The following is a 14,787-nucleotide window of genomic DNA, read 5'->3' as shown; positions in this document are numbered from 1 at the left end:
AAAATGTTCAGAAATTGCTTCCCAAAAGTAGAAACATATTTGATTCTCTTGATATTTCCATTAGCATGAAAAAATTACATAGATTTATTTTAGGGTTAACATCAAAGAAGCTCTCTACTGAAATTGGATTAATGATACACTCTAGGAGGTGAAGTGGCAGCCTTGTCCTCGGCTAAGCTATTTTCTGCTGTCTAAACATCCAACATTATATTGAGAAGAGTCTTGTACGACATCTGGAACATCAACCGTCTTCTCAGTTGGGTTTCCAATAAGCACTTGCTTAGCAACCAATCTTTCTTAAGTTACTTAAGTTTCTTAAGTTTCTCAAAGCATAGATATACCAATAAACTGAGGTCAGAGATGGGTTTGGGATACTTAGTGGGACCTAAATTGCAGCATTTCAGATTTTTGTTAAACATTGTAAAGAAAACCTGCTTTGAAAAAAGAAAACAAAACAGAAAATAGTGTTATTTGTTGGGAGATTCTTATGTTCTATGTGTCTATACATCCCATTGGTCTGATGAGTGTTGTAGCCTGTTGAGTGTTTGCTAGCAAAAATAGTGGAATTGTTTCCATGAGAATTGAACTTGTATTGAATTTTTTTTAAATCCCGATCCCGGCAAATTCGAAAACCGAATGATAACATTTGTGCGAATCGATAAAAAAACAGACGTCAACATTCCCCAAAATATGAAACTATCATATGTTATAGAGCGCCACCAACCAGGAGAGACTATGATACCATGACACCTCAGATCTGTAATGGATGTAATCTGTCTGGCAGCAACACTTACTGAAATATGGATGCATCGCTTCCCTCGCTGTCAGTCTCTCTTTCTTTGTCTCTTAGATTCTGCATCATCTGCCATCATTATAAAGGAGTGATCCTAAGTAGGATAAACAAAGGTATATATTCAATGAAAAGTAATGATTTGGGGTTATTGATAGAGTTGAGCGATACCGTCCGATACTTCAAAGTATCGGATCGGAATGGATCGGCCGATCTTAAAAAAAAGTATCGGTATCGCCGATTCCGATACCGGAAGTCCCATTCAAGTCTATGGGACTTCCGGTATCGGAATAAGAAAAATCCTGTTTTTCCCTTGTACAGCCTCTCTGGGGTCTGTACGGGCCTTTCGGGGGGCTGTGCCGGCCTGCCAGGGGGTCTGTGCAGGCTTCGGTGGTCTGTGCCGGCCTGCCGGGGGGCTGTGCCGGCCTGCCAGGGGGGCTGTGCAGGCTCCGGTGGGCTGTGCCGGCCTGCCGGGGGGCTGTGCCGGCCTGCTGGTGGTCTGTGCACCCTGTGGGGGGCTGTGCCGGCCTGCCGGGGGGCTGTGCCGGCCTGCCGGGGGGCTGTGCTGATGTCCGGGGGTCTGTGCAAGCATCGTCCGATGGGACTACAAGTCCCATCTGGCGATGCCTGGTACCATGACAGTGATTGACACATTAGCCAATGATGGGACAGTAGTAGTCCCATCATCCGGCTAATGTGTTAAATGTTAAAAAAAAAAAAAAAAAAAAAAAATACTACATACATACTACATGCATGCTACATACATACTACATGCTACATACATACTACATACATACTACATACTACATACATACTACATGCATGCTACATACATACTACATGCTACATACATACTACATATATACTACATACATACTACATACATACTACATACATACTACATGCATGCTACATACATACTACATGCTACATACATACTACATATATACTACATGCATGCTACATACATACTACATATATACTACATACATACTACATACATACTACATGCATGCTACATACATACTACATGCTACATACATACTACATATATACTACATGCATGCTACATACATACTACATGCTACATATATACTACATACATACTACATATATACTACATGCATGCTACATACATACTACATGCTACATACATACTACATATATGCTACATACATACTACATATATACTACATGCATGCTACATACATACTACATGCTACATACATACTACATATATACTACATGCATGCTACATACATACTGCATGCTACATGCATGCTACATACATACTACATACATACTACATGCTACATACATACCACATATATACTACATACATACTACATACAATACATTCATACAATACATACATAGACATACAGTACATATAACATAGAGTAACATACTTACCAATACTTGTCACATTGTTCCCCGAAGCCATTGTATTTTACGGAATAAATATTAACATAACAAACCACAAAAATACTCACCCACGATCCGAAGCAGTCCACGAGTGTGTCCCACGACGATCTTGGGTAGAGAACTGCAGCATCAGCTGTTGCTGCCGTTCTCTACGGGCTGCAGGAATCCAATGACGAAGGTAGGTATCCTTCCGCACTGTATTCCTCCACCACTTAAAAAAAAAAAAAGTCCCTAGTCTCACTTTATGCCATTGCTGTGTGGGAAATTCCTTGATAAAGCGCCTGTGGCGGGCGCGAAACGTACGTCGGGTGTCGTTGCATGGGCCTTCACCTCCTCTGCTCCCCGGTAAGCAGCCTGCCTTTACTTGTTTCCACACTTCGGTCATTTGGACCGCTGGGCGGGTCGTCTCCCGGGTTCTCTCTGGCACAATTGCGCAGTTTTGATATGCTGATACATATGTTATTTACTATGTAAGAATCCTTCCACATGTCATTGATTCATTTATGTTCAGTGTCCATTGGACTTGCACATTGACCCCTCTGGATGTTTTTTTTTTTTTTTTTTTTTTTTTTTGCGCTCTAGACATGTACAACTATGTACAATACACATTTAATTGAGTATGCCATATTTGACTATCTTTTACCATTAGACACATGTCTGTTATGTGCAATGCCCATGGGCTGACTGAACGTTGTGCCATGTAGATTTCGAGCACTGGTATCATTTTATTTACCCTGTCCTTGTCTGTCCTGATTGTTGTATCATTGGGGCTTATCCCCCCTATTTTAGTCAACTTGTATACTTGTCAGCACTTGATGTGAGTATTAATAAAATTTATACTTTTGCATATATTTTGTATCCGTTACTCCGTTTTCTCCTTTTTAAGATTAGCATATGGAGTGGTAATCCATGCACAAGGCGTTTTTGGACCATGGTCACCGCCTTGTCTCGTTCTCTGATACTGGGCATTATCATATATGTATGTATGTAACATGCATGTAGTATATATGTAGTATGTATATAGTATGTATGTAGTATGTATGTAGTATGTATGTAGTATATATGTGTTATGTATGTAGTATGTATGTAGTATGTATGTAGTATGTATGTAGTATGTATGTAGCATGTAGTATGTATGTAGCATGCATGCAGTATGTATGTAGTTTTTTTTTTTTTTTTTTTTAACATTTAACACATTAGCCGGATGATGGGACTACTACTGTCCCATCATTGGCTAATGTGTCAATCACTGTCATGGTAGCAGGCATCGCCAGATGGGACTTGTAGTCCCATCGGACGATGCTTGCACAGACCCCCGGACATCAGCACAGCCCCCCGGCAGGCCGGCACAGCCCCCGGCAGGCCGGCACAGCCCCCCACAGGGTGCACAGACCACCGGCAGGCCGGCACAGCCCCCCGGCAGGCCGGTACAGACCCCCACAGGGTGCACAGACCACCGGCAGGCCGGCACAGCCCCCCGGCAGGCCGGTACAGACCCCGGGCAGTCCACACAGCCCCCCGGCAGGCCGGCACAGCCCCCCGGCAGGCCGGCAGAGACCCCCGGAAGGCCCGAAATGACGGCGCATCATGATGCGCACACACCGCGCATCATGATGACGTCAGGCTGTCAATCAACTTTGAACTTCCGATTCCGATGCCGACTTCTGATATTGAAAAAATATCGGAAGTCGGTATCGGAATTCCGATACAGCAAGTATCGGCCGATACCCGATACTTGCGGTATCGGAATGCTCAACACTAGTTATTGATAATAATAACCATCCTACCCCTCTCATTGCCCCATTAATTCATAATTTTAATCACACTTGCTCCCCATTTTTTTCCACCTTGACCTTTCCACATGTGTCACTTAGGGATGGGCGAATCCTGAAATATTCGGAATCGCTAGGCTGTAACGAGTCCGACTTGGAAACTCGCTATTCGTTGCAAGTCTAGCGAGTCCAATGTTAATGAATGGGGATGCGAGTTTTGCAGCGATTCCTGTGCTTGGGAGGAGGAGAATGGGGATGCAGATTTTTTTTTTTGCAGAGTTTCTTAGCGATTTTGTGTCAGCAGCTGGACACAAAATCGCTAAGAAACTAGGATTGCTTGTATTAAACTGTTAAAAAACTAGCTAGGAGTTCTCTCTCTCTGTTTTGCAGCGATTCCTGTGCTGGGGAGGAGGAGAATGGGGATGCGAGGAGAGAGAGAGAGAGAGAGAGAGAGAGAGAACGAACTCCTAGCTAGTTTTTTCACAGTTTAATACAAGCAATCCTAGTTTCTTAGCGATTTTGTCTCCAGCTAGGACACACAAAACTAGCTAGGAGTTCTCTCTCTCTCTCCCCTCCAGCACAGGAATCGCTGCAAAATTCGCATCCCCATTCTCCTCCTCCCCAGCACAGGAATCCCCCAGCACAGGAATCACTGCAAAACAGAGAGAGAGAACTCCTAGCTAGTTTTTTCACAGTTTAATACAAGCAATCCTAGTTTCTTAGCGATTTTGTGTCCAGCTGCTGACACAAAATCGCTAAGAAACTCTGCAAAAACTAGGATTGCCATTCATTTGCATTGGACTCGTTACTGTGCGAGTAATCGCTTGGAAACTCGCAGAGTACCGACTCCTGCGAGTCCCCTACTACTCGCAGAGTAACGAGTCCTAACGAGTAGATTCGCCCATCCCTAGTGTCACTGTCTGACCAGCTTGACATGCATTGGAAGTCTCTAACTCTTTCTCTCTCATCTTCCAAATTTCTGAGGCCAATTAAATTATTTTTTTTTACTATGAACAAAAAAGCAGCCAGGTAGTTGCTAACTAGTTCTATCAAGTTCTAATTCTAGAACTAGTTCTAACTAGTTCTCTTTGACCACTCCTTCCAGTGATTCAACTACTCAACGTCAACAGAGCTCTTATTTTTCAGGCTGCTCTTTTGATGGAATGTGACTCTCAATGTCATGCTGATTGACAAACATATTCCCGAAGTTATGCAATAGAGAACCGACTGTCAATCAGCATGACGTCCACAGTCACGCCTCGTCAACAGAGCAAAATGTAAGAGAAGCCTCTGCTCTTTTGGCGTGACGTCAGCGGAAGCTGCAGATTCACCGGAAAGAGTGGTCAGTGACTTCTCTGAGCCAGCGGAGATCGCCACCGGGCAGAGCAAGGAGGTAATTTCTAGTATTTTAGATCCACAATAAAAAAATGTATATATTCTTGGATATTCCCTTTAAACACATTAAAGCAAGTAGCATGCACTATGAGTAGACTCTAGAGTATTAGGCTGGAGTCACACTGCCAATTTCTCCTGCGATAATCGCATCGCATAGCACGGACTGGCCGGCACCTCTCCTGACCTGAGAATGACAGCATGATGGATTACTATGCAGCTGTCAAGCTCAAGTCAGGAGAGCAGACAGCCAGTGCGAGTTTTACGATCCGATTCTCGGATGAAAAATTCGCCAGTGTGACTCTGCTCTTAGCCATACATTTTCAGAACCATTGGACTTCCTGCAATTCATGATGAATTTATTTGCCCCAAATTGACTTTTGGGGAAAAAAATTGCCAAACCTGAAGAATTCAAATTTCAAAAGCTTCGATCATCTCGAACTGTTAGCAAGTCATGGAAATGTACTGTATCTGTATCAGTTGAGTGCCATGTTCTTGCCAAGTACCTGGTGGCCATTCTAGCCACGAAGAGTATCATCAGTCAATAGGAAATTACAGGTTTCCATTGGGTAGTTACTTGCGGCATCCTATTAATTGCGATCCCATACATATTTTATAATGACCAAATAGAAATAATCGCCCCAGTTTATACAGTATTTGGACCAATGTGACCTACCCCTTGTTCAATACTTGGGCCTTCAGCTAATTAGGATGTTGGGGAATTGATTGCACACTTACGCTATGTAAAGACAGATAGTAATGAGCCTGTCAAACAAAGGCAGACTTACACATTGCTGGCTCCACTAGCCCCATCACCATGCATAGACCAATGCTCATTTAAGCTAGAATTAGCCTATCCATTTTGTTTTGGGTCTATGGACTTTGTCAGTCTTATATATACAGTAATGATATGCTTCATAAATTTTATTGATACTGTAGCTTAGATCAATCTTCCCGCAATGATTTTCTGCCCACATTGTTAATATATGTTTTTGCATGAAGAAAATGTGATTGTACACATCATTACTGCTTCATTTTGCCATGTTTTATGTATACAGTTATGTTATCGCACGTAGAAAGCCGCGCCGTGGAAGCAAACGACGGTTTAGAGTAGACTCAGCCATGATAGACACTAAACAATGATAACCTTTCCTAATAAAGGAGGTTTCATCATGGCTGAAGTGGCTGTGAAACATCTTCAATTTGTAAGGAGGATATCGGAGAGGATGTCCCCCATTGAGGTAATTTAAGAAAACCTGCGTGCTGTAATATGATTGTATTTTTCAGGAAATAGATGTTTTCTTTAGTAGCCACTCATAAAAGTGAGTATGAAACAGGCGGAAGAACTGGCTAAGAGTGCAACTAGATTTATACATGAAATAAAAGCAAATCTTGAGATTCCCAGACCCCACTGACCATGTACTAGAAGCTTTTAACGTGTCTTATTGCTGCCTCTGCACCCCCGGTAGCTAGATGCTGCTTTAAAAAGCTTCAAATTCTTAGAACTAGATTCCTTAAAGGGAATGTCAGCAGTTTTTTGCTATGTAATCTGAGAACAGCATGAGGTAGGGGTAAAAACGCTGAACTCAATGATGTGTCCCATGTCCGGCTGTGTGCTGTTGTTTACTTATTTTGAAGGTTTTATCATCTTGTGATTATCATTGTTTGGACTGCATCAGCTACAGCAGTGAATGCAGGCTAGTCTAACTCCGCCCCCTCCTGTGATAAGCAGCTCACAATAGACTGTATACATACAGAGCCTGGTGTGGGCGGGGTTAGCTTTCTCAGCTCTGCTGCATTGCTAAATCTAAAAACTCTGATTGTGTCAGATCTGCTGCACCCAGTAAACTAAATGATATACCGTTGCAATCAGGGTCTCTGTGCCTACCTTATGCCGCTCTCAGATGAGATAGCAAAAACCTTATGACAAATTCCCTTTAATCTGATAATGGATTCATTACTTGCTGCCGTCACCCACTGAATGAGAACACTCTCAATTGATTAACGAGATCTGAGGTTTGCTAAGAATCAGGAATCCTGTAAAAGAAAATTTTCAATATTCACCCATATAGAAAAAAAGATAAAAGAGCCAATTCACCAATCTGAAAGGTTTACAGAGAACCAAACTGCAGGCTGCCTGGGGAATCAATGCAAAGAACATTTTTTTTTTTCAATATTTGTTTATCTTTAGAAGATTGGAGAATTGATTTTCGAGGTGTGACATCCGCAGTGAATAGTTTTGATCCGAGAATCATTGTAAAAACTCGTCTCATATTCCTTGGACACTTTAGCGTTGTCATTGCTTGCAGTACCTGAAAAGCACCAGCAGGGTCTACATGTCACAGCATAAGCTGTCACCATTAACAGATGATTCCTAGGGATTTTTCCTGGGAAATAACCATTCTACCTGCACAATTTACAGCAGGAATGAATGAGTTAATCATACATAGAGAGGATGAGGATGCTGTATGTAAATGTCAGATTCATGATGTCGCCCATCTGCATTTATGAATTGTCTTCATGGTGAGAAGGAGAATTTATGGATCAGTTACTACAAGAAAAGACATTGGAAGCGATCGGTCCGTGCAGAAATTTCTTGTGAAATGTGTAGGGAATAAGCATTAATAAAAATGATATCAGGCGCTTAACCAGTTCAGCACCGCTCCTATGGACAGCGACTCTGCTGTACTCTCACTGCTATAGACCGCCACCCTGTGCTTATACCACTAGATACTTAACTAGTTCAGCACCACAGTGAGTCTGTAGAAGTATTAACAGTAAAAATAATAATGGTAATAATCATAAAAAAGTCTCATCGGTTCAGCACCCCTGCTGTGAACAGCGACTCTGCAGTAATAATAAGAATTTATTTATTTATTTATGATGTTTTGCTTATTTAGCGCTATCTTATTCCGCAGCATTTTACAGACATCATGAACACTGTCCCCATTGGGGCTCGCAATCTACATTCCCCATCAGTATGTCTTTGGAATGTAGGAGGAAACCGGAGAACCCGGAGGAAACCCACGCAAACAAACATTATGATAACGTTTGACCAGGTCGGCACCACTTTAAGAGTAGTAATAATAATATCAATAATATGAAAAAACACAGTAAAAAAAGATAAATAAAAGGTTAATCAGTTGTGCACCACTGCTGTGAACAGCGACTCTGTAGTAGTACTACTCGCAGAGATGAGCGAACCCGAACTTAAAAGTTCAAGGTTCATACCGGACAGTTAGTGTCCAGTGATAAATGAAGAACACGGACTTATCCTGGAAGTCCGTAGCAGAAAGAGACAGAATTTTTTTCCAGCTCCAATGTTCGGGTCCCCATACATTTCTGTGGGGTTTGGGTTGTGGATCAAGTTTAGGTAACGTTCTGGTACCCGAACTGAACTTTGGACTAAAGTTTGGGTTGGGCACCAGAACCCGAACTTCCACAGGTCCACTCATCGCTAACTACTAGTAGTAGTATTAGTCATCATAATAAATATTATAATAATACAGTTTAACCAGTTCAACACCACAGCTATAGAAAGTGAAGCTTTAGCAGTAGTAGTAATAATAATCATAAGAATAATGAGAAGATTATTTTAAGAAGTAAACAATAAAAAAGTAAAAAGTTAACCTGTTCTGCACCACTGCTGTGAACCGTGATTCTGTCGTAGTACTGGTAGTAGTAATAGTAGTATTAATAGACATGACATAGTAGCAATAATATTAGTAGAATTGGTAGTAGTAGTAATAGTAGAAGAAGTAATACTAGTAGTAATAGCAGTATTAATAGAAGTAGTAGTGCGAGTAGTAGTAATAGTAGTATTAGTAATACTAGTAGGAGTAATAGGATAAGTAGTAATACTAGTAGTAGAAGTAATAGTAGTATTAGTAAAACTAGTAGTAATAGTAGATTAGAAGTAGTCGAACTATTGATAGTAGTATTAGTAGAAGTAGTAGTAATAGTAGTTGTACTAGTAGTAGTAATAGCAGTACTATTAGAAGTAGTCGTACTAGTAGTATTAGTGGTATTACTAATATTATTACTATGAGTATTTCTAGTCGTAATAGTAGTATTAGTAGTAGTTGTAATAATAATAATCATCATCATAGTAAAGATAATAATACAGATAATCAGTTCAGCACATCAGCTATAGACAGGTGTAGTAGTGGAAGCAATAATAATATTATTAATGTTTAACCAGTTCAGCACCGCTGCTGTGTACAGAGACTCTGTAGTTGTACTAATATGATTAATAATAATAAAGTTTAACCAGTTCAGCACCGCTGCTGTGTGCAGCCTCTCTGTGCCTCGTTCAGCACCGCTGTAATGACAGCGACTCTGTAGTAATGCTAATTATAGGGAATTATTAATAACTATTTCCGCGCCGCTGCCGCGGCTTTTCTGCGACTATAACCAGGTGTTTAACCAGCTCACCGCCACAGTCCATGTTTCGACATAATAATCAGGGTCTGCTATAGTTTCCCACTACCGGGCATTAATCAGGCAAATGCCAGTATTGCTAAGGGCAGGACATCATTCTTCTCAGTGTTTAGCAAAATGATCTAATCATCAGCTCTCATTAATAATGACAATATCGGTAATGAGGGGGGGTCTCGGACCCTGCACCCCCTGGTCTGAGCAATGGCGCACAATGTAGAGGGTTTAACCCCTTGTGCCCAATTTACCCCGTCTTCACACTGCGACTCCAGTGCCTCCGGTAACGTGTTAAAAAAATAAATAAAAGTGTTTAAAATCCTAATTACAATCCACTTCCACTTAAACAAAAGAAAAGCCTCATTAAACATAGAACAAAAAATAAACCTGCCTCCAATTTTGCCTTATTTGAGTCCCTGCGCTCACTGCTCACAGCCCATACAGGGAGGCTAATCTCTCCACTTTACAGCAAGCAAAGCCCCTCCAAGATAGCAGAAGGGTGTCAGAGGCAATAAGCTCCAGCCCTCCTTCCTTCTCCTCCTCCTCTCCAGAAAGAACTTCTTGAAGGCGTCTAAACAGCAGCCGTGACATGTAACCCTTAGAGCACAAGGTGGCGCAAGAGCACATCCATTAATTCTGCCATGGTGTGTCTAGGAGGAGAGGGGGCTCTCTGCTGCATGCAAAGGGTTAAGATGTATATAAGTTTTCTTTCTTTTTTTTCTGACCAAGATGTTGGAACATTTGATCTATAGCCTGGAATGGGGACATGCTAAGTCTTATCTGCTGCAGAGATCAGAGATGAGAGTGCTGTCTCTTTTGAAGCTTTCTTGAAAAAAGAAAAAAAATGAAAACTGAGCAGCACATGCTTTGCAGATCTAGGTGTATAATAATAGGAAAGGGAATCAGAGAGGTTTTTTTTTCTTTTTTTTTTTCGTTCCCACTCCATTCTTCTGCCTCCCTCTTTCACATAGGCTCTTCCTCTGCACTGCATCCAAGCCTCAGTGATTTGCTGTTTGGAGACTGCAGATTTGCATAGGCTTCAGATCGGAAGCTTATTCTTCTCCCTGATTCCTTCCTAAGGCTGCACTATCCTCTGGATACATGCTCTGGTGTTACTGTTAATAGTCAGAGCACTCAGATTGCTTGGGGGGGGAGGCTGATTATTGAGTTGCTGTGGTTCCTGCTCTGCGAGTCCATCCACTAGATGCAGAACCCTAGGAGAGCACATCAATTTTTATCCCTCAGCTGTAGGAAGTGGCTTTCTTCTTCTTCATCTTCTTCATCTTCTTCTTCTTCAGTATTCTAACTGGATTTCACCCTGTGGATTATTATGGCTGCGATTCATCCAGTTCACCTAGAGGAAATCCCTTTTAGGCTGCTAGTTTTGCAAACTATGGATCATTAATTGCAAAAAAAAAAACCTCAAAAAAAAACCTGTTCCTCAACTTGTCACCTCTTCTGATCCGAAGAGGATCGCGAGTGAAGAAGAGAAGATCCGTCTTCAGATTGTGACTATGTGTTTGGCTGGGGATTGGTGTCATTGGACCAGAAAACTGGGGAAAAGAATGAAATAGAAGAAAAAAGGGTGAAATTTTTAAAAAAATTTCTAAGGAGTGCAAAATTGAAAAAGGGGAGACGATTGCGTCTTAGGATGGAGCTGTGAATTTTTTTTCAAGCCTTGGTTGGAGTGTTGGGGGAAAAGTTTGTGCAGAGCTGCATCTGGAAGGCTGCTCTCTGCTTGACTGCTCCATGCAGCAGCAGCAGTGGCTGCCCTGGAACTCCAGCTCTGACCCTGGCCCTGGTAGCGCCAGCCTCCGCTTGGCCATGTGGATACTGCCTCTTACCCTCAGCGGGGTCCTTGGGGTGACCTGGGGTGCATCCAATCTAGGATCTCATCACATTCACCATTTCCATGGAGGAAAGCATGTATCAGCACCTATTGCAATCTACAGGTCACCTGCTTCCTTGAGGGGAGGAAATGGTGAGTCCCTTTTATTTTGTCACCTGCCCAATGCTAGCTTTTAACCCAATGTCCCCCCCAAAAAAAAAAAAAAATACTCCAGATCTTGATGATAGTGCAGCAATGAATGAGTGAGTGCCTTGTTGACTTTGCCTGGGTAATGTAGGGTTAATTTCTCCTTGCTGATGATGGTTGACCATTATCTTAATGTGGTCAGGCAAGACATCTTATGCTGCAAAGTTTCTGTGGATTAGATGGAGATGCTGCATATGTGTGGGGTAAGCACTTTGCAGTAGGATAGGGATCGGCGTGCAAAATGTGGTCATTAATGTTATTGGGTGGCATCACAATCTACAGTATGGAGGTGTAAAGGGAGCACTAAGAAGGTGATGTAAGGGATATATGTATATATGTATATATGTGGTGATTACTATCACTGTGCATTATTATTACTGTGCGGTCCCTACAGCGTTCTGCACATACAGTACAGGTGTGGAGCGCATGATGGCACAATATGTTGGCGCATAGTATACAGCGATATAGGGAGATAGTCTGCGTATGTGCAATCTCTATTAACCTCATCCTTCCCTGGATAGCCATCCACTATGGTTATACCTAATATCTAGCTACTTGCATGATTATCTCCATACAAGTGACATCAAGCTGAGTGATGACCCTCCAAATAAAGCAGAAGAATTCTTCTATTGTTCCAAAAGCCTTATTCCTGACTGCAGCAGGAAGGGGAAGCAAAATATAGGGATGGAGCTGTGCTCCCTGTGGGTAGGAAGGAGTTAAGGAGGCATTGTATTAAGGATTCCTCGCTGCTTTCTCAGTCCGCAGGGTTTCCAATGCTTAACATTACCAGCTGGATTGGGCTCTGTGGGATATTACCTGGTCCAAAAGGTAGAGAGCCACCATCGCATAAGGACATAGTAGAGTCTGAGGGCACCTGCTGCCATTCTATATGGGATTTGTGCACAGACCCATGTACTGTTTGGTGCCCCTTATTGTGCTGCTGTTACAACTGTGTGGTTACTGTACTCTGCTGTGGCTTCATTCATTCAGATGCAGACTGTCATCATCCCCAGTCTAATGAGAACTGATGAGCTCTAACCAAAGAGAAGAACAGCCACTTATTAAGGGGTCACCGGGAGAATGAGTGGGGGGCTAATCCGCATGAGGACCATGCAACAAATAGCAATGGTGTCACTTAGGTGGAGAATGTCTCCTCCTTACCTCTCACCTAGGTCAGGCCAGTGCTGGTCCAGATGTCTGGGTGATGGTGAACATAGCTTCAGACACCTGGACTGGATGTGTCCGTGTTATCGCTGCAGGTGTGCCGGCTATCGGGGGAGGGGGGTGCAGTTTTACATTCATATGGAAGTTGATGCAGGTTCTCCTGGGAAGACATACTGGAAAAGCAGATTTATATTCTGTGCACAGAGAGCCTGATCTCTGGAGTCTGGAGGGCTGAGAATTATTTCTAGGAATTAGAGTTAAATGATATTTTGAATATAATGGAAAAGTAGGTCAGAATGACATATATTCTGGCTTTATACTAGCAAAATACATATACATGTATTATCTATATAGAACTTATCTAAGTATCTATTATCTATCGATCTATCTATCTATCTATTATCTATATATTATAGATTATCTATCTATCTATCTATCTATCTTATATCTATCTATATATTACAGATGATCTATCTATCTATCATCTATATATCTATCATATATCTATCTATTATCTATCTATCTATCTATTATCTATTATCTATCTATCTATCTATTAATAATGACCAATAGCTCTGCATTTTAGCCCATGGATTTAGGGTTGTAATCTTCTAAGAATAAGTATTTTATGGACATTTTCTGAAACTCCCTTTTTGCCTTCCCTCGCTCCCTCCCTGGCACAGTACAAGTGATATCACACTATGGTAATTCTTCTCCCAGTCACATATTTTACCATCCAAAATGAATAGGCAGTAGCATCGAATAGACAATAGCATGGCACTGAGGTAGTGATTAATGAGGGAGGGGCGGAGGACGATTAGGTTACATCATTGGTCCGTATATAAATATCTGAATTATCATTAAATAATCATCATGAGCCTAATAATGACAATCTGCAGTGCAGGACCCTTGAGAAACAAAGCCCAAACATGCACCTCCTATGCAACCATAGAATAACCTTAGAGAGATTGTGAGGGGAGGGCGCAGAGCGGCGTCCTACACCCCTCACACATCCTCACTGCTAACAATGTTACATCATACACATCTCTGCCATAAAGCATAATTGTAAGACCCCGGCCCTCCAGAGCTCCTGCGTCTGCCCCTTTCCTCTAACAATGGGATCCTATTGTCAGTGAAGCATTGTATTATATTACTTGATTACTTTTAGGTTCCTTTTTCCTTAGTTACATAGCAGGATACTATGATGAAAATGATGCAGTAATGGTGTATATTGGAGAGTAATAGTAATGGTGTATATTGGAGAGTAATAGTAATGGTGTATATTGGGTAGTAATGGTAATGGTGTATATTGGAGAGTACTGGTAATGGTGTGTATTGGAGAGTAATGGTAATGATTTATATTGGAGAGTAATGGTAAGGGTGTATATTGGAGAGTAATAGTAAGGGTCTATATTGGAGTGTAATTGTAATGGTATATATTGGAGAGTACTGGTAATGGTGTATATTGGAGAGTAATGGTAATGGTGTATATTGGAGAGTAATAGTAATGGTGTATATTGGAGAGTAGTAGTAATGGTGTATATTGGAGAGTACTGGTAATGGTGTATATTGGAGAGTACTGGTAATGGTGTATATTGGAGAGTAATGGTAATGATTTATATTGGAGAGTAATGGTAAGGGTGTATATTGGAGAGTAATGGTAAGAGTGTATATTGGAGAGTAATGGTAATGGTGTATATTGGAGAGTAATGGTAAGGGTGTATATTGGAGAGTAATGGTAATGGTGTATATTGGAGAGTAATAGTAATGGTGTA

At 41.5% G+C, this 14,787-nt stretch overlaps 1 protein-coding gene across 15 annotated transcripts in view; it reads left to right on the top strand.

Annotated features, from left to right (window-relative positions):
- NRXN1 (neurexin 1) overlaps window positions 1-14,787 on the top strand; it is a 1,899,875-nt gene that overhangs the window by 1,306,433 nt on the left and 578,655 nt on the right. The window contains exon 1 of one of the 15 annotated variants that reach the window (XM_073553981.1): window positions 10,434-11,794. The exons of 11 other annotated variants lie outside the window; for them this stretch is intronic. In XM_073553981.1, the coding sequence (XP_073410082.1) occupies window positions 11,563-11,794 (232 nt within the window). In that variant the 5' untranslated portion in view covers window positions 10,434-11,562. Of the gene's footprint in view, window positions 1-10,433; window positions 11,795-14,787 lie in introns of those variants that run through there. 3 more of the 15 variants (XM_073553982.1, XM_073553979.1, XM_073553980.1) reach the window with 3 other exon arrangements.

The sequence above is a fragment of the Dendrobates tinctorius genome, unplaced genomic scaffold, assembly GCF_039654945.1.
Source record: "Dendrobates tinctorius isolate UK_male_01 unplaced genomic scaffold, ASM3965494v1 ptg000205l, whole genome shotgun sequence".
In the NCBI taxonomy this organism is placed as follows: domain Eukaryota; kingdom Metazoa; phylum Chordata; class Amphibia; order Anura; family Dendrobatidae; genus Dendrobates; species Dendrobates tinctorius.
Note: the sequence above shows the minus strand (reverse complement) of the source record. Positions and strands in the feature narration are given on the sequence as shown.